Source organism: Myotis lucifugus, unplaced genomic scaffold, assembly GCF_000147115.1.
Source record: "Myotis lucifugus unplaced genomic scaffold, Myoluc2.0 scaffold_11, whole genome shotgun sequence".
In the NCBI taxonomy this organism is placed as follows: domain Eukaryota; kingdom Metazoa; phylum Chordata; class Mammalia; order Chiroptera; family Vespertilionidae; genus Myotis; species Myotis lucifugus.
Window position 1 is genome coordinate 15470859 of NW_005871059.1, and position 18593 is coordinate 15489451.

Genomic DNA, 18593 nt, shown 5'->3' on the forward strand with positions numbered 1-18593 from the left:
TTTCTCAAGTATGTTTGGAGTTAATCTCCTTCCCAGCCTCAGGTCCAGTGTTTCCAGTATGATCCAGGAATTTTCTCCTTCAGAACCTTCTTGGGATCCATATCAAGTCTATTGAATAGGACTTTGGTGGGATGAGGGACTGGGTAGAAAGTGAAGAAAAGGGAGCTCAAAAAAAGTCTACATTTTTAACAAGCACCCCAAGTGGTTCTGATGTACTTAAGTTTGAGGCCTGCTGTAGAAACTGACTCAGAAAGTATAATTTAAAGAGAGAGAGAGAGAGATTAAAAGACTTTTTAAAAGTCAGTAACTCCAATAAATAAATATTGTCCTCAATCAGGGAAAGACAATTTTAATACTGTTAAGAAGTCATACAAGGAAATGAAATAAAATATAATCCACTTATGATTAAAAGAATTTAAGTGGTGGGAAAATCATACAATAAACAGAGAGATACGGTCAGTTTCTGTTCTTATTTCCTTGAAACATGAATGACACTGTCAAGTTCTTAATACCCAAAGGCACAGAGTATAAATAAAATACAAACTAAACTACTGGTAATGTGAAAACATGACACCTCCCTAGTTCAAATGTCTCAAACAGGACACACCTGCTAATGATCTATAGACTCAGACAAGCTATTATGGAACAACTCACAGAAAACAAGATGTCCTACCATTGTTTTTTCCGGATGTTAGGGACCTAAAGTGTGACTGAATAAAATAATTCTGAAAGAACAGATGATAAATCAATGAGTGTAGTTGCTTCTGCAGAGAAAAATAGGAATATCAAGAAGAATAAGGGTATTTTGTTGGTGATGGTTGGCTGGTTGTTTTTTACTGTACACCCTTTAATGCATATACTTTGCATAGTTTACTCCTTAAGAAAACATTTTTTAAGTACCAATCAAAAATTTTGAAAATGTAAGTGGGGTAAACATATATCCATAATAACTATGAACTATAAGAAGGAACAGAAGGCTAAATGGATGAATAGGTGAAATAGCTGAAGACTGTACAGATACAGCAAAAGTAGTACTAGGAAGGAAGTTTATAGTAATAAACACCTGCATTAAAAAAGAAATTTCAAATAGCCTAATTTTGCACGTCAAAAAAACAGAAAAGAAAAACAAATAAAACCTAAGTTAGCAGAAGAAAAAAACACAATAAAGATTATAGCAGAGCCCTGGCCAGTTTGGTTCAGTGGACAGAGCACCGACCTACAGACCAAAGGGTCCTGGGTTCAGTTCTGGCCAAGGGCATGTACCTTGGTTGTGGGTTCTTCCCCGATCCAAGCTCTGGTCAGGGCTCATGCAGGAGGCAACCAATCGATGTGTTTCTCTCACATCGATATTTCTGTCTTTCCCTCTCCTACCACTCTCTCTAAAAATCAATGGAAAAATATCCTCAGGTAAGAATTAAAAAAATAAAAGATTATAGCAGAAAAGATGAATTACAAAATAAACAAAGGAAAAATGGATTTTTAAAAAGTGGTATAAATGTAAAATGAAACTTTATTCAGCTTTAAAAAAGAAGAAAATCTAATCCTACCACATATATGAAACTTGAGGACATATACGTAATATAAGCCTGTCACAGAAAGGCAAATACTGCATGATATCACATAGATGAAGTATCTAAAAGTCCAACCCAGCCCTAGCTGGTTTGGCTCAGTGGATAGAGCGGTGACCTGTGGTCTGAAGGGTCCTGGGTTTGGTTCCAGTCAAGGGCACATGCCTAAGTTGTGGGCTCAATGCCCAATGGGGGCGTGCATGAGGCAGCCAATCAATGATTCTCTCTCATCATTGATGTTTCTATCTCTCTCCCTCTCCCTTCCTCTCTGAAATCAATAAAAATATATTTTTTTTTAAAAAGAGTCCAACTCATAGAAGCAAAGAATAGAATAATGGTTGGCAGAGGCTGGAGGGAAGAGTAATTGAAAAGTTGCTAATCAGTAAGTATAAAACTTCAGTTACATGAGATGAATCAATTATAGAAATCTGCTATACAACATTGTGCTTATACATAACCATATTGCATTAGATAATTAAAATCTGTTAAGTGGGTGGATCTCATAATAAGTATTCTAACCACAATAAAAATTTTAAAACAAGAAAAGGCAGACAGCAAATAGCATCTGCTGTGGAGAATTTAAGTGTTTTACTGTTCATGAACGCCAACCTTGCTAACTCTAATCTTCAAAACTCTACATATATGCCCTAACCGGTTTGGCTCAGTGGATAGAGCGTCCGCCTGCGGACTGAAGGGTCCCAGGTTCGATTTCAGTCAAGGGCATGTACCTTGGTTGCGGGCATATCCCCAGTAGGGGCTGTGCAGGAGGCAGCTGATCGATGTTTCTCTCTCATCGATGTTTCTAACTTTCTATCCCTCTCCCTTCCTCTCTGTAAAAAATCAATAAAATATATTTTTTTTAAAACCACAAAACTCTGCATATGTTACCAGCCAGACCTACTTGTTACTACTACTCTTGTTCTCTCCCTGCTTTCCTACCTAACTTTCCAGAAAGTCTGACTTCCAGCTCAAGTCAAATCACTTCTATTTCACCTGTTATTTCCTGATCTTGGGCCTGGCCCTTTGTTCCACTCACACTGAGACAAAACAATGACCTCACCTTCTTACTTCTTGGGAGTTGAGTGCCAAGAGTCCCCTTGGTAGACAGTGATATGACTCACTGAGCTGTGGTATTAGTTCATGCTCAGTTTCTACAATCACTATAGCCCTACTCAATTGAGGCAGCTTAAAGGGACACTAGAGATGGGGTTCTAGACTTCCTTAAAGTGATGCCTGCTGTCATGTACCTGACCTGAAGCCTACCATTCTGGGAAGTCCTAATTCTAACTCTTTAACCATATGTGCTCTTAATTGGGCCTCCTGGAAACTAAAAGCCCATTTTGCCTTGGTTGGCCTAGTTAGTAATGTTTTCACACAAGATGTTGTCTTGATGACTTAAAAAATATTTTAAACTTTTGGGGAAAACTCTCAATGGCCCAATATTTCATTGGCATTACTTCCAATTCTCAATGGCATGAGAAAATAGATAATTCCACGGTAAGGGCCTCCATTCAACCTGGCTAGTTAAACTCACTTTAGGACGCAGAATTTTATATCTAGATTATCAAGGGAAATTCAGATAAGGAAATAGAAACTGAGAGGTTTTTGCCAGAGTCCATTCATTGTCTTCACTAGCTGAGTTTAGACAGAGACCCCCAAAAGCTAGTAACCTTTGAAGTCCTAGCAAAGGTCAGAACTGTGCACCACCCAGTTAATCTAGGAACCACCCAGTTAATTTAGGTAATAATAGTTGAAGCATCATCCCCCCCTTAGTTCACTTAATTCCTTAGATACTTATGTAGATCCTTGTTGATTATTGTTGATCAGATACTCTGCCTATTCCTGGAAATCATCTACTGATGAGCTAATCAGATACTTTGTCTATTCCTGGAAATTGTCTGCTGATCTGTGTGTCATTGAAACCTCCTTACCCTAAGGGCTACTCCAGATCAATAAAAGATTGGCGCAGCCTGAGCATGGGTGGAAGTTCTTCGGGACTTGCCTGCCTGGTCCTCCAATATTGCAAAATTGTCTTTTTCTCTCATTTGTTGTGCGGCTCCTCTTTCAGATACCGAACCCTACTCCACGCAGAACGTGGAGGGAGTGTTACTCGACAGTTTTAACTAACTTTCCAGGCCGAAGTAATTCAGCAACATATGACAAGTACTGCATTTTGAGCCAAATCTATCAGAGTCCCAAACTCTTAATCTCTTTGCTAAAGATCTGGCTCAGAGTGAGAAGCTCAAGAGATAAAATGCCTTGTATTGTAGGGGAAGTAGTTTATCTGTCTACCATCATGGAATTTTACAGTTGGAAGTAATAGTAGAAATCATTAAATCTAATACTCACATTTTACAAATGAGTAAACAAACTCAGAAGCGGTAACTGACTTACTCAGGGTCAAATATAAATTTTTTAATTTGGAGAATAATAAAAACTGTAAACCAAGAAAATTATCATAAAATTTTAGGAACTTGGAGATTAAAAAATAGTAATAAAGGTGATGAGGGGCCCTAACCAGTTTGGCTCAGTGGATAGAGCGTCCGCCTGCGGACTGAAGGGTCCCAGTTTGATTCCAATCAAGGGCATGTACCTTAGTTGTGGGCACATCCCCAGTAGGGGGTGTGCAGGAGGCAGCTGATCAATGTTTCTTACTCATCGATGTTTCAAACTCTCTATTCCTCTCCCTTCCTCTCTGTAGAAAAGCAATAAAATATATTTTTTTTAAAAAGGTGATGAGGGGAGGCCTGCTAGAATGGGGAAGAAATACAGGAATTGGAGAGCAGTGAAGAGTATAGACCCTGGAGCTAATCCTTTGATATTTTTAAAAATATATATATTGTTATTACTTTCAAAGAGGAAGGGAAAGGGAGAGATAGAAACATCAACGGCCCTAGCAGGCTTGGCTCAGTGGATAGAGCATCAGCCTGCGGACTGAAGGGTCCCAGGTTCGATTCCAGCCAAGGGCACATGCCTGGGTTGCAAGCTCGATCCCCAGTGGGGGTCATGCAGGAGGCAGCCAATCAATGATTCTCTCTCATCATTGATGTTTCTAACTCTCTCTCCTTCTCCCTTCCTCTCTGAAATCAATAAAAATATATTAAAAAAAAAAAAGAAACATCAATGATGAGAGAGAATCATTGATCCACTGCCTTCTGCATGCCCCCTACTGGAGATCAAGCCTGTAACCTGGGCATGTGCCCTGACCAGGAACTATGACCTCCTGGTTCATAGGTCAACATTCAAACACTGAGCCAAGCCAGACAGGCCCTTTGATACTTCTTAACACTGTGTCCTTGGCATTCAATTTCTTTTTTCTATTAACTTTATAAAACTGTATGAAGGCCAAGTACCCTAACACAGAAGTACAATATCATAATAAAGATGATAAAAATGATTATAGTGATAAGTTAAAATCATCCAATGTGCACTACAGATATATTCTCAGATAGGAAGTGACCATTTTACAGATGAAGAGAAGACATACCCATAGGTAAGGCAAACTTGTGGGTGATCTCACAACTAGTAAATGGTAGAGCCAGGTTCCAGGTATTTTGATTGAACTGGACAAAGATAATGGACTATTCACTACTGGAGTATTGGTATGTGCTGACTCTGTCCAGTCTACTCGGACTTCTTCAGGATCATGTCTCTGCTAAGACCCAGAACCTAGGTCTGACAAACACCAGTTTTGAGACAAAAGATATATTCAAATACAAAACAAGCCCAGCCAGTGTGGCTCAGTGGTTGAGTGTCGATCTATGAACCAGGAGGTCATGGTTCAATTCCTGGTCTGGGCACATGCTCAGATTTCATAGGTCGCATGCAGGATGCAGCTGATCAATGATTCTCTCTCATCACTGATGTTTCTATCTTTCTCTCTCCCTTCCTCTCTGAAACCAATAAAACTATATTTAAAAATACAAAAAACAAATCAAAATAAACAAAGAGACAAACATGCTACAAAAAGAGAGAGGGGCCAATAAGTATGAAAAAAAGATATGATGTAGTAAAGTCATCAGGATCTTGAGAGGAATCAGGCTAAGACAAACCACTAAGGTTAAGGTAAGAAAGAGATGCACCATCTAGAGATTGACTAACTAGGTGTCCTTATCATTTGCATGCCTCTGGTTTTAGAAGACTTACTCATTTTATCAATATTAGGCATCAGAGTACTCCATGTCTGTAAATATTCTGCTCTAAATCCATCCATGGAAAACAAAATAACTGGTGGCAGATCAAATCTAAAAATGGAAAACAAGAAATTAGGTCATTATTATGATTGTTAAAAAAATACCCTTCTGTTCTCTAAATTAAAAAGTTCTTAAGGAAAAAAATAGTTCTAGGTCAAGTTTCCCTTTCTATTTTTTAAAATTGTTATTTCCCTTAATTATTAGTATTTCAGGTATTTTAGTAATCTAAAAAAATAGACAACATTTTTTAAAAACAAGTATTACATGAATTATCCGGGACTTTCAATTTGAGATCTACTACCCTTTGAGTTCTAGAGTTTACATAAGTTTGACCAGCTTTCTTTATTTCCATTTACTCCTTGGCATTGACTAACTATGACACCCAGGTATACCATGGGTGAATTTTCTCTAAGCCTGAAAATTTATGACAAGGTACTGTGCTATGGAGAAAAGAAAAGGATTTGGGCCTCAGAAAGACTTAAGTTCAATTTTCAACTTCATTCTTTACTACTTACTTAACCCTAAGCAGTTACCTAATCTCTCAAAACTTTATCCCAACCCATTCACCAAATATGTTAGAATCATTATAGCATAGCACATTAGTACATTGTGTCACCTTAAGTATATTTAGCATTTTGCAATAGTAGATATACATGGAGCTAATTAAATGTAGTTTTACTATACTGGTTACCAGCATGCAAGCAAGCAAAGCATTAATAGCACATGACCAGAAAAGGGGATCTATATTGCTGACCTTTCATGGTCCTGGCTTTGGATAAGGAGACAAAAGCAATGATTACTAAATCCAATGCTCACACTCAAAAATTAGAGAAGTTACAATTATTCTACCATCTTTTGATTATAATTATGATATAAAATTTAAGAACTGTAAGCTTTTGAGATATTTTATTATTCTAAAGTTCTACATTTTGTCTTTCCACGTATCTAGTGCCCATCTAGTAGATGAGTGGATAAAAAAGCTGTGGTATATTTACACAGTGGAATACTATGCAGCTGTGAAAAAGATCTCTTACTCTTTGAGACAGCATGCAGGGACCTGGAGAGTGTTATGCTAAGCAAAATAAGACAGTCAGAGAAAGACAAGTATTATATGATCTCACTTATATGTGGAATATAACAAACAAAATAAACTGATGAATAAAATAGATGCAGAGACATGGAAGCATGGAACAAACTGTCAAATCTCAGAGGGGAGAGGGCAAGAAGAAATTAAACAAAGAACTTATATGCATATGTGCATAACCCATGGACACAGACAATAGAGGGGTGAAGGCCTGGGGATGGGGGTGGAAGCAGGATAGAGGGGGTCAGTGGAGGGAAAAGGAGGGACATCTGTAATACTTTCTTTTTTTAAATATATTTTTATTGATTTCAGAGAGGAAGGGAGAGGGAGAGAGAGATAGAAATATCAATGATGAGAGAGAATCATCAATCGGCTGCCTCTTGCACACCCCCTACTAGGAATCGAGCCCACAACCCAGGCATGTGCCCTTGACTGGAATTAAACCTGGGACCCTTCAGGCCGCAGGCCTATCCACGGAGCCAAACAGCTAGGGCAACATCTGTAATACTTTCAACAATAAAGATAAATTAAAAATAAATACAGTTCTACATTTTGACTATTCTAATATCACAGGATATTAATATTAACCTCAAAAGCATTATAATCTCTTTTTTTGAGACCAGTGTTTAAGTTAAAACTATAGAAGATAACTTTTGGATTAGAGCCAGAGACAGTCTCTTTTTTTTTTGCATTCAATATATTTTTACTTTAAAATTCTTACTTGTATTCCATATACAGACACATTTTATAGACGTACAGTTTATAATTTTTTCCTAACTGAGCTCCACTGTGTAGCCATCATGTAGAACAAGAAACAGTATTACCAGCACCCTGGAACCCTCCCTTCGTGTTCTCTTCTAGTCACAAACCACACCCCACCAAGGGTGATCAGAATCTTGAATCCCAACAGCATATATTAGTTGTGCCCATTTTTATACTTATGTACAAACACAATCATTTAGTTTGTATTTTGGTGTGTCCGGCTTCTTTAACTTAACCATTTCATACCCCCCGCCAAAAGGAAAACAATTTTATCCCATAGATGAGAGAGAGGGCCCCCATATTCTTATAAAGAATATTCAGAATGCTGATAGCAGCTAAAAATAAGAAAATAATTTCAGCCCTAGCCGATTTGGTTCAGTGAATAGAGCGCCAGCCTGCGGACTGAAGGGTCCCGGGTTCAATTTCGGTCAAGGGAACCTTGGTTGCAGATTCAATTCCAGCCCTGGTAGGAGCATGTGCAGGAGGCAACCAATTGATGTGTCTTTCTCACATTGATGTTTCTCTCTCTCTGTCTCTCCTCTTCCCTTCCACTCTCATTAAAAATCAATGGAAAAATATCCTCAGGTGAGGATTAACAAAAAAGAAAAAAATGTACACACACAAAAATAACAACAACAACCAAAATGGGGAGGAGGTTGGTAGAGGTGGAAAAGTATAGGTACAGGGGGATAAATGATGATGGAAAAAATAACATATATATTTTTAAAAAAACACAAGAAAACATATAGTATAATTCCATTTATATGAAAGTTAAGAATAGGAATCTATAGTGATAGAAATCAGAACATGAGGCATTTTTCTGGGGTGATGGAAATATTCTGTATCTTGGAAATATTCCATACCTGTGGGTTACACTAGTTTCTGAACTTCCAAATCTCATTATACTGTACACATAAGTGTGAACATTTCAATGTCTATGAATTATATCTCAAAAGTCAAAAATGGAAAATAGGGACTGTTTTAACTATAATGTAAAGAAAATTCATTAAGAAATTAAAGTGGTGTATTGCAATTTGCATTGGAAAATACTTATTTTTATCATAATGCTAATTTATAAAAAAATGTGTTTATCAATATGCTATCACGATAACCTTGCAGCTTCAGAACAGGATCAAACATCTATGAGATCAAGACATTGATTTAATTATATGAATAGAAAAGGAGCTATGTAATAAGCCTGACAAGCTATGGGGGAGCAGCCACACAGGATGTTCTGATCACTGATTCCTAACTGGGCAGGTCTTCTCAGGTAGTCACATTCCGGACATATAGCTTCCTTAGCAAAGGTCAGTCTTTACCTTGAGTGAGCCCTGTCCACTGTTCTTAGCCATCCAGGATAAATGCCCTTGAAATGTCAGAGTAATTTTCTGTCCTAGATCCCTGGCGGCACAACCGCAGGCCCCAGAGCACAAGACAACTGAGCCTTTTTCCTGCATACCATCGCTATGTGCTGTAAATGTTAATTTTTAACTACCCTGCACCCACCAATGTAAAAAAAAAAAGTAGGTGTTTAATAAATAAATAAATAAATATTTTTAAAGTGTGTGTTTCTCCATTTTGCTTTTTATCCAAACCTTCCACCTCTTTAATCTACCTCTGGTGGATTTCATGTAACTCTCCTTACATCTTCTCCTTTGATTCTAATATATAAAACCATAGGCCCAGTGCACAAATTCGTGCACAGGTGGGGTCCAGCCGGCTGGCCCAGCCCAATCAGGGTGGGTCAGGGCTGGGCCTGTCGGGAGGAGGAGATGGCAGGAGGTTGGCCTGCCAGCCCTCCCCGATCAGGGCCCGATCAGGGCCAGGCCAGCTGGGGTAAGGGACCGCGGGCGATTGGTTAGCGGGCCCCGCCGATTGGGGTTGGGGTGCCAATTGGGGGCCAGTGTCCTAGGGGAGGGGCCATGGGTGGTTGGCCAGCCGGCCCTGCCCCTAATTGGGGTGGGGGGGCTGATCTGGGGTGGGGCCGGGTGGGGGGAGGGGCTGCAGGAGGTTGGCCAGCCAGCCCCGCCCCCTATTGGGGTGGGGGGGTGCAATCAGGAGCAGGCCAGCAGAGGGGAGGGGCTGCGAGGTTGGCCACCAGCCCCCCCGCCCCCCCCCCCCGCCTTGATCACTGGTTCGCTGGCCACAGTGGGCGTCATAGCAACCAGTCATTAGGTCAGTGATGGTGAACCTTTTGAGCTCGGTATGCCAGCATTTTGAAAAACCCTAACTTAACTCTGGTGCTGTGTCACATATAGAAATGTTTTGATATTTGCAACCATAGTAAAACAAAGACTTATATTTTTGATATTTATTTTATATATTTAAATGCCATTTAACAAAGAAAAATCAACCAAAAAATGAGTTCGCATGTCACCTCTGACACGCGTGTCATAGGTTCGCCATCACTGCATTAGGTTGTTATAGCCGTTATGGTAGCTAGCTTCTTATATATTTAGATAAGCTGCAAAACTGCCATTCTCCAGAGTATTTTCTCCATCCATTGAGAATTTGCTTCCCAGCATGTCCTCAAACTTTTGGCTCAAATAAACTTACAAAACTTTTCTATAGACAGTTCATTATTTTGTTGACAATTCTCACACGAAATCTGCTGAACTTGAGTTTGAGTCATAAGAAATCCAATCTTATGTTAACTTTTTTGTTTTGAAATGTAAACAGAGCAGAGGAAATTCCATCCTGCCTCTCAGTTACATTCCCACGTGCCACCTGTCAAAGAGGAAGAAAATGTCCCTTCCTTCTCACCCTTCTGGACACTGAGCCGTCGGGGCCGTGCCACACTTCTCTTTCACCCATGGGGTTGCTCCTGAAAAGCATAAGATAAAAATCTTTAGATTGCTGCCCTACAACAAGAAAAGAGAAACAAATGTTCAATGGACATGATCTTTCCAAACTACAATTTGTGTTACTCCAATGAGTAAATTCTTCCAGAACATGTTAAGTGCTGTTTCATATGTTGGCAAGGTCAGTGCCTCTGGTGATTTGTTCCGATCAGTAATCTACACTAACTGAATACCAGGAAGCTCATCTTTACTAAGAAAAACAAAGGGAATTCCTTGAGCTTTAGAAAAGGGACAATTCCTTTTTCTTTTATTAATAATGGTTTGACCCTCAAAAACAATATTTTTCCATTAGAAAACAAAGTTTAATAAATATAGATATACAGTCTAAAAAAAAAAGAAAAGAAATCATTAAAAAGAGAAATAGCCAATGATAATAATTGATATAAAAATTGGGGAAAATTGGACAAATTTCAAAGATCTTAACTTAAAAATTCTTATTCCATAGATGCTTCTGTTTATAGAACATTCCAGCTAGTTAATAAAGTATAAATGATAGCATATGAATGTCATCATGTGCATTCTCTAATGGATCTAGGCAATGATTATCAATAGCTAACATCTCCCCAAAAAGATATAAGCAGACAAGATGTGCCTCTTTTTTTAAAATACATTTTATTGATTTTTACGGAGAGTAAGGGAGAGGGATAGAGAGTTAGAAACATTGATGAGAGTAAAACATCAATCAGCTGCCTCCTGCACACCCCCTACTAGGGTTTGAGCCTACAACCAAGGTAAATGCCCTTGACTGGAATCGAACCCAGGATCTTTCAGTCCATGAGCCAACGCTCTATCTAGTGAGCAAAACCGGTTAGGGTGACAAGATGTGCCTCTTGATGGAAGTTACACACCATATATGAAGTATGCTTGCAAAATAAATAAATTGCACCAAATCTGAACCATCCTCAGGTTCTAACTGCCAATTTGCAGGGGACATAGGGGTTGATAAGATACCTATCACAGAGGATGCAATATGCAACACCCAGATAGAAAACTCTGCAAGACAAATGACCCAATTTCTCCAAAATGTAAATTGCAAGGGGAAAAAAAGAGGGAGAACCTACTTTTAAAGAATGTATCAGTCTGTTACTATGTATGGAATGTATTTAGATCATACCTCAGACAAGCTTTTAAATAAATATTATGAGACAATCAGAAAATATTGAACACAATGGATATTTGATGGCAAATTATCATCAACTATATTTTAGATATGTTAATGATATTGTAATTTTGTTAAATTCTCATCATTTTTAGATACACACTGAAAATATTTATAGGTGAATTATATTAACTCAAGAATTTGCTTCAAAATAATCTAAAATTTTGGGAAAGGGGTTGGGGGAAATAAAAGTATATTTTGTTAAGAGAAACAATCCAACCCTGCCCAGTATGGCTCAGTTGATTGAGCATTGTTCCATGTCAACAGTTTGATTCCTAGTCAGGGCAACATGCTCAGGTTTCAGACTTGATCCCAGTAGGGGGCCTGCAGGAGGCTGGCAGCCGATCAATATTTCTCTCTCTCTCTCTCTCTTCCTCTCTCTAAAAATCAATAAAAACAGCCCTAGTTGGTTTGGCTCAGTGGATAGAGCATCGGCCTGGGGACTGAAAGGTCCCAGGTTCAATTCAGGTCAAGGGCACATGCCAGGGTTGTGGGCTCGATCCCCAGATTGGCTGCAAGAGGCAGCCAATCAATGAATCTCTCTCATCATTGATGTTTCTATCTCTCTCTCCCTCTCCCTTCCTCTCTGAAATCAATAAAAATATATTTAAAAAAATAATAATAAATAAATAAAAATCAATAAAAACATTTTAAAAATAATAATAATCCAAAACTTGAAAATAGGCAAAAGGAGGACTGATCAGTAAATTTCATTTCAATATCACACTGTAAATTATCTAAAAAGCCCACACATGGGTTATCCAATTACCTAGGACAGTGGTCGGCCAACTGTGGCTCGCAAGCCTCATGCGGCTCTTCGGCCCCTTGAGTGTGGCTCTTCCACAAAATACCACGTGCGGGCGCGCACGTACAGTGCGATTGAAACTTCGTGGCCCATGCGCAGAAGTCGGTATTTTGTGGAAGAGCCACACTCAAGGGGCCAAAGAGCCGCATGTGGCTCGCGAGCCACAGTTTGCCGACCACTGACCTAGGAGTATATACCTTTATCTAGCTTATTTTTACCATTCACTTTACAACTCAATAAGGATAGCAGTTAACTGGTAGAACACTAACAGCAGTATAAGTGATTCTTGTTTGATAGCAAATAAATTGTTCTATAGCCCTAGCTGGTTTGGCTCAGTGGATAGTGTTGGCCTGTGGACCAAAGGGTCCCAGGTTCAATTCCCATCAAGGGCATCTACCTTGGTTACAGGCTCCTCCCCAGCCCAGGCCCTGGTCCGGGGCTCATACAAGAGGCAACTAATCGATGTATTTCTCTCACATCGATGTTTCTCTCTGTCTTTCCCTCTCTCTTCCACTCTCCCTAAAAATAAATGGAAAAATCCTCAGGGGAGAATTAACAAAATTTTTTTTTAAATTGTTCTGTAGAAATGCAAATCATTTCTGTTCCATCAAAAGTAACAGTTTTACTCATTTTATTCCAACATTCTTTTAGCCTCACATATACTTAGCCTCTTTTTGAGCCAGCTTAACATCCTAGTTGGTTATCTCATTAATGCTTTAATAAATCTTTGACATGTTCACTTTTTCTCATGAGATTCATGTTTTTATCTTTTTTCAAATTATACTGTGTCATTGAGACAAGATTGGCCAGGAGCGGATCATTGCTGAAGCTAGGTGATGAACATATGGGAAAACATCATACCATGCTCTCCTTTGTATGTTAGACATTTATCACAAAGTTCTTTAAAATTTTAAACATAAAAAGTGACCAGCTGGTTTCATGCACAAAAAATTATTAAAATCCCCTTAAATAATTTTCTGAAGGTATAATTTTGTCAAGATTAACTTAACATCTTTAAATATAATGTGTTCATTCTTAGAGTGAGAAAACATTTACTTTTGTTTAAAAAATAAACTAAAATGATTAACTGGTAGTAATGGTAAATTTCAACACTGCCCAATTATTGGCAATGATAAACTTTAACACTGCTTCTAACAATCACTTTTGTTTCTGTGAAATTGTGTAATATTATGCAATGAACTCAGTGGAAAAATTTTCCACATGATCTGAGGATTAATCTTAAGATAATACTTAAGAGTTACAAAACTGGGTTTGAAGACAGAATACAGAGGTCACAGACAATATGGTCAGTGAACTTATTAGAGAAATAAGTAAACTAGAAACTATACCTGCCTTTGTAAATTTAGAGAAAGTTTTAATGATACAATATCCACTACATCAAACACTGTATCAAAATATCAAACAATTATTATTTAAAAACAGAGTTCCCATTTCAGGTTTATATTTTCCTTTCTGATTGCCCTTTTTAGCTGATTTTCAATTATATTTTATGTAAACACTATTAGTACAAAAATCTATATTCTATTAAGGTATTATATAGTTAATGTTTCTACTTCAAAATTTTCCTCCTATTTAAAAAAATCAGAATTCAAATTATCTCATTTTTGCCTAAAAATATCAAAGTGTAAATTAGCCCCGTTCAGTGTGGTGTTATGAAAAAGGCGTTTATGGCTTGAAGCAATTTCTTGCTATGTTTATATGTGCATTTTTGTAAATCCCATCGGATGTTCAAAGGGATTGGTGATTTAAGAAAAAAATTGAAATCACTTATAGAGTGGCAAGCAGGTGAAATCAGGAGTTGAATAACCTGGAGTCAGCTGAAGCCAAGTTGAATAATCTTGGCTTCAGTTAATTCCTAAGGGTCCGAAATAATTTAACAACTCAGGACACAGTTGTTTCAATAATAACTGGTTTACTCTACCTGGTTTGGCTCAGTGGATAGACCATTGGCCTGTGGACTGGAGGGTCCCAGGTTCGATTCCAGTCAAGGGCACATGCCTGGGTTGTGGGCTCGATCCCCAGTAGGGTGTGTGCAGGAGGCAGCCAATCAATGATTCTCTCTCGTCATGGATGTTTCTATCTCTATCTCCCTCTCCCTTCCTCTCTGAAATCAATAAAAATATATTTAAAAAATAACAATAACTGGTTTAACAAACTGATAATTGGGTCAAGTCACCTCTTTCATGATGTCTTATCCATAGGATCTGCCATATAATGTCTCAAACCACACATATGTCTAGCTTAGTCATTGGACTGAAAAAGACCTTGCCTTACAGACAAATATAAAACTGGAAGCTTTCTCTTCTTTCCTATGCTATGTAGTGCACAAAAAACATTTTTTCCCACAGTGAACACATTTTATCTTCTTTTCTATATGGAGTACTTCTCTGACTTGTTTCAATTTCTGTAGCCTAGGCCAGCTCTGGGGTCACTAATCTCACAGAGGAAAATGGGTCAGCAAACTCTGCTCACCTTGGCAAACACTCTTGTAGTCAGCACAGCAGTCCTTCCTCTGCAAACAGTCATCTGAGCAAGAGCAAAGGCTGGATTCCAATCTGCTCTCCCCACAACGAAATTTATTGCATGTCCATATTCGAGCTGTAAAATTACACAATTTGGTTCTGAGCATTTAACTTACTGTAAGTACTCAATACCAAAATTATAAATTCCCTGCTTTTCTCCCTGTATTACTGCACAGTCAAATTCTTGGTTTATCAGCATTCATCAATGAAAATACATAATAACCCTGGCTGGCATGGCTCAGTGGTTGAGCATCGACCTATGAACCAGGAGGTCATGGTTCGATCCCCGGTCAGGACACATGCCTGGGTTGCAGGCTCAACACCCAGTGGAGGGCGTGCAGGAGGCAGCTGATCAATGATTCTCTCTCATCATTAATGTTTCTATCTCTCTTTCCCTCTCTTTCTTCTCTGAAATAAATTTTTTTTAAAAAAAGAAGAAATTACATAATACATATGAGGGGCAATCCACCACGTTTCTTCATTTGGTATGGTTGGCAGATAGAACTCAAGCTTTATAAGCTGCAGCTCTGCTCCACTTAGCAGATGCATCTCTGAGTTTGGAGAAACTCTTAACAGAAGTAACAGGAACACAGTCAAGTCTATAAGAACACTAGAAGCCCAGCACATGAAATCTCATAGTCCCCCCCACCACCCGCCAGCTGCCCTGCCTCGCTCACAGCCCCACCCCGCTCACAGCCCCACCCACCCACACTGGTCTTTGGTCATTTCAGCGTTAGGGCCACAGGCCTTTTATAATATAGATAGGCAAGTCAGGGAACCTCCCAGCTGAGAGTGACAGAAATAGTAGACCAGCTTTCTACTGTGCTGCTGGTGCTCTCCCAGGCTAAACACTTATGTATGAGATATAGTTTAAATAAATCCCAGTGCTAAAAACAACGAGGCTGGACTGAAGCTGCTTCCTAGTGACACCTGCTAGGAAACAGTGACTAAAATCAATGTCAGGCCTGTGCTTAGAAAAATATGTTGAATAGGTGAGTGCTGTGTGCTTCCTTAAGCATTGCGTTCTCCATTCCCCATTATTTAGAAAGAAATGATTTTTGGAGATTAAGTGAAGGGAATACAAATCTTACCTATACTAAGTTATTCCTCCCCCTCTTGGCCTTTTCAGAAGGCATAATAGAAGGAGTTCCACTGTTCTAATCTTCCCTCTCCTTGAACCACTAGACCCCTACCCCCCACCTTCCCTGATTTCTTAGAAAATTAAATAGTGCAGACTTCCTCTTCCACCTTGAGAACATCACTTCTCAAGTTGTGTTCTATGGAACTCTGGCATCAGCATCGCCAAGAGCCCCAACTTTCCTGGTAACTCTTATGCACCCTGAGATTTGAGAATGACTACAAATGAAACTAAACAAGATAACAAACTTAAGTCACAGCAAAACTCCGTTGAAAGTTATGTAATTATATAGCATGTCATCTGCTGACAGTGGCTATTCCTCAACCTCCATTAACTAAAGTGTGGACTCTGTATCCCTGTAAAAGGGAAAAGGACAATAATATCCTTGTATACAAGGTGTTATGGGTTGCATTGTGTCCATCCCCCCAAAAAATGAAAGTCCTAACCCCCATGACTACGAATGTGATCTTACTTTAAAAAGGATCTTTGCAGATAATCAAGTTAAAACGAGGTCATTAGGGTGGGCCCTAATCTAGTATGACTGATATTCCCAGGAAAAGGAGAAATTAGGACACAGAAACACACAGAGGGGGACTGAGAAAATTCAAGGAAAATGCCATGTGAAGATAAAGGCAGAGTTTTGAGTTTTCCTGTCCCAGCCTAAGGCTTCCAAAGATTGCCAGCAACTCTCAGAAGCTAGAACAGGGTCATGAAATGGGTTCTCCCACTCAACCTCCAAAAGCAACCAACCCTGTCAACACCTAGATCTTGGACTTCTAGCCTCCAGAGCTCTGAGAAAATGAATTTCTGTTGTTTAATCCACCCGGTTCCCAGAACTTTGTTATGGGAGTCCTAGCAAACTAATATACAATAGCTGAGCATTTGGGCATGCTAATGATAGCACAACCAACATGATAATAAATGTATGCTGGGAACTCATACTTGATTCCACACAGGTGTCTGCAAAATCCCAGCAGCAGTCGCCTCGGTCTTTACACCCCACATCGCACCGGCAGCCATCCAGAGCTCTGTATGAAGAATCAAAGCATTTCTTCCTGCAGCTGCCTGTGGAGTGAAGAAAATAAGGAGACCAATGCTTGGCAGTTATTCACTCTCGCATAGCTAGATGGTGGAAACACACAGAAGTACCTCGCACAGACTAGGACAGACAGACAAATAGATCGTTTTAATTGTATGATCTGTCAGTTCAGTGATAAGTAATGAATAATTTTTCCCCAGTACCCCATTGAGGTTCCAAACTCAGACACACCTGGTACCTTTTGATAAGGGTAGAAGGGACAAGCAGAAGCTAAAACACAGTGGAATTGATTGAAAGTGTGGGTATGAAACAGTAACTACATCCATCCTACCTCCCACTATAGAATAGAAGGATCATAATCTGGAGGAATTTAGGAGGAATAGAGACAGTAGACATAGAGGATGGCTATGATGGGAAAAGATGAACAAGCCCTACTCTTCAATGCCAAACAGACAGTTACCAGACATTTGAGCACAGCAGAATAACACCCACCATAAAAGACAAAAACCACGCAGTTCCCTCGGCCGTCCCAGATCTGTCTCTTGCTTCAACAGTGTTTGGATGGAACAGACCCAGGGACGCCCCTTCTCCCAGCCTCCGGTCGCTCTCCTGCATCTTATTCAGAACCACCCTCAGAACCACTTCCGGCACCAGCCAACACACCGGGGTTTTTTTCTACCTTAACTCCTTATTGCCGAACAACCATGAGCTCCCTAATTCGTCAGAATTAGTCCACCGAGGGGGAGGCTGCGGTCACCCGCCTGGGCAGCCTGCATCTGCGGGCCTCCCACACTTACCTCTCTCTGGGCTTCTATTTCCAACAACAACGTGGCTCTCAAGGGCGTGGGCTGCTTCTTTCATGAGTTGATGAAGAAGAAGCCGAGGGCGCTGAGCGTCTCTTAAAGATGCAAAACCAGTGCAATGGCCTCATTCTCTTGCTGAAGCCTCCCCAAGAGGCAAAACTCAGGATGCCATGGAAGCCGCCCTGGCCTTGGAGAGGAACCTGAACCAAGCCCTTTTGGAGCTGCAGGTCCTGGGTTCTGCCCCCTCAGCTCTGGGACTTCCTGCAGAACCACTTCCGGGGTGAGGAGGTGAAACTCATCAAGAAGATGGGCAACACCTGACTCACCTCTGCAGGCTGCCGGCCCCCAGGCTGGCTGGGCCAGTATCTCTTCAAAAGGCTCACCCTCAAGCACCACTAGGAGCCTTTGGAGCCCAGAGGCCTTTGAGGGGCCCCTCTGCATCCCCCTGGTGTCTGGCTTTTACCTGAGCCTCTCCCCAAAACTACTAGCCATTCTTTTAACCACCCTCAAGCCCTCTCCATGCATTGGACCAAATGAAACGATAAAGCTTTTTGCAGCAAAAAAACACACACACAAACAAACAAAAGACAAGATCAAACAACAAGATAAAAAGAAAGTTTGGTTGAAAAGGCAACAAC

At 39.8% G+C, this 18593-nt stretch overlaps 1 protein-coding gene across 1 annotated transcript in view; it reads right to left on the reverse strand.

Moving 5' to 3' along the window:
• ENPP3 (ectonucleotide pyrophosphatase/phosphodiesterase 3) overlaps positions 1-18593 on the reverse strand; it is an 82054-nt gene that overhangs the window by 53212 nt on the left and 10249 nt on the right. Inside the window, exons 3-6 of the mRNA XM_014451919.2 lie at positions 17056-17178; positions 14926-15051; positions 10371-10431; positions 5715-5812 (exon numbers count right to left, since the gene is read on the reverse strand). Coding sequence (XP_014307405.1) covers positions 5715-5812; positions 10371-10431; positions 14926-15051; positions 17056-17178 — 408 coding nt within the window. The remainder of the gene's footprint in view (positions 1-5714; positions 5813-10370; positions 10432-14925; positions 15052-17055; positions 17179-18593) is intronic.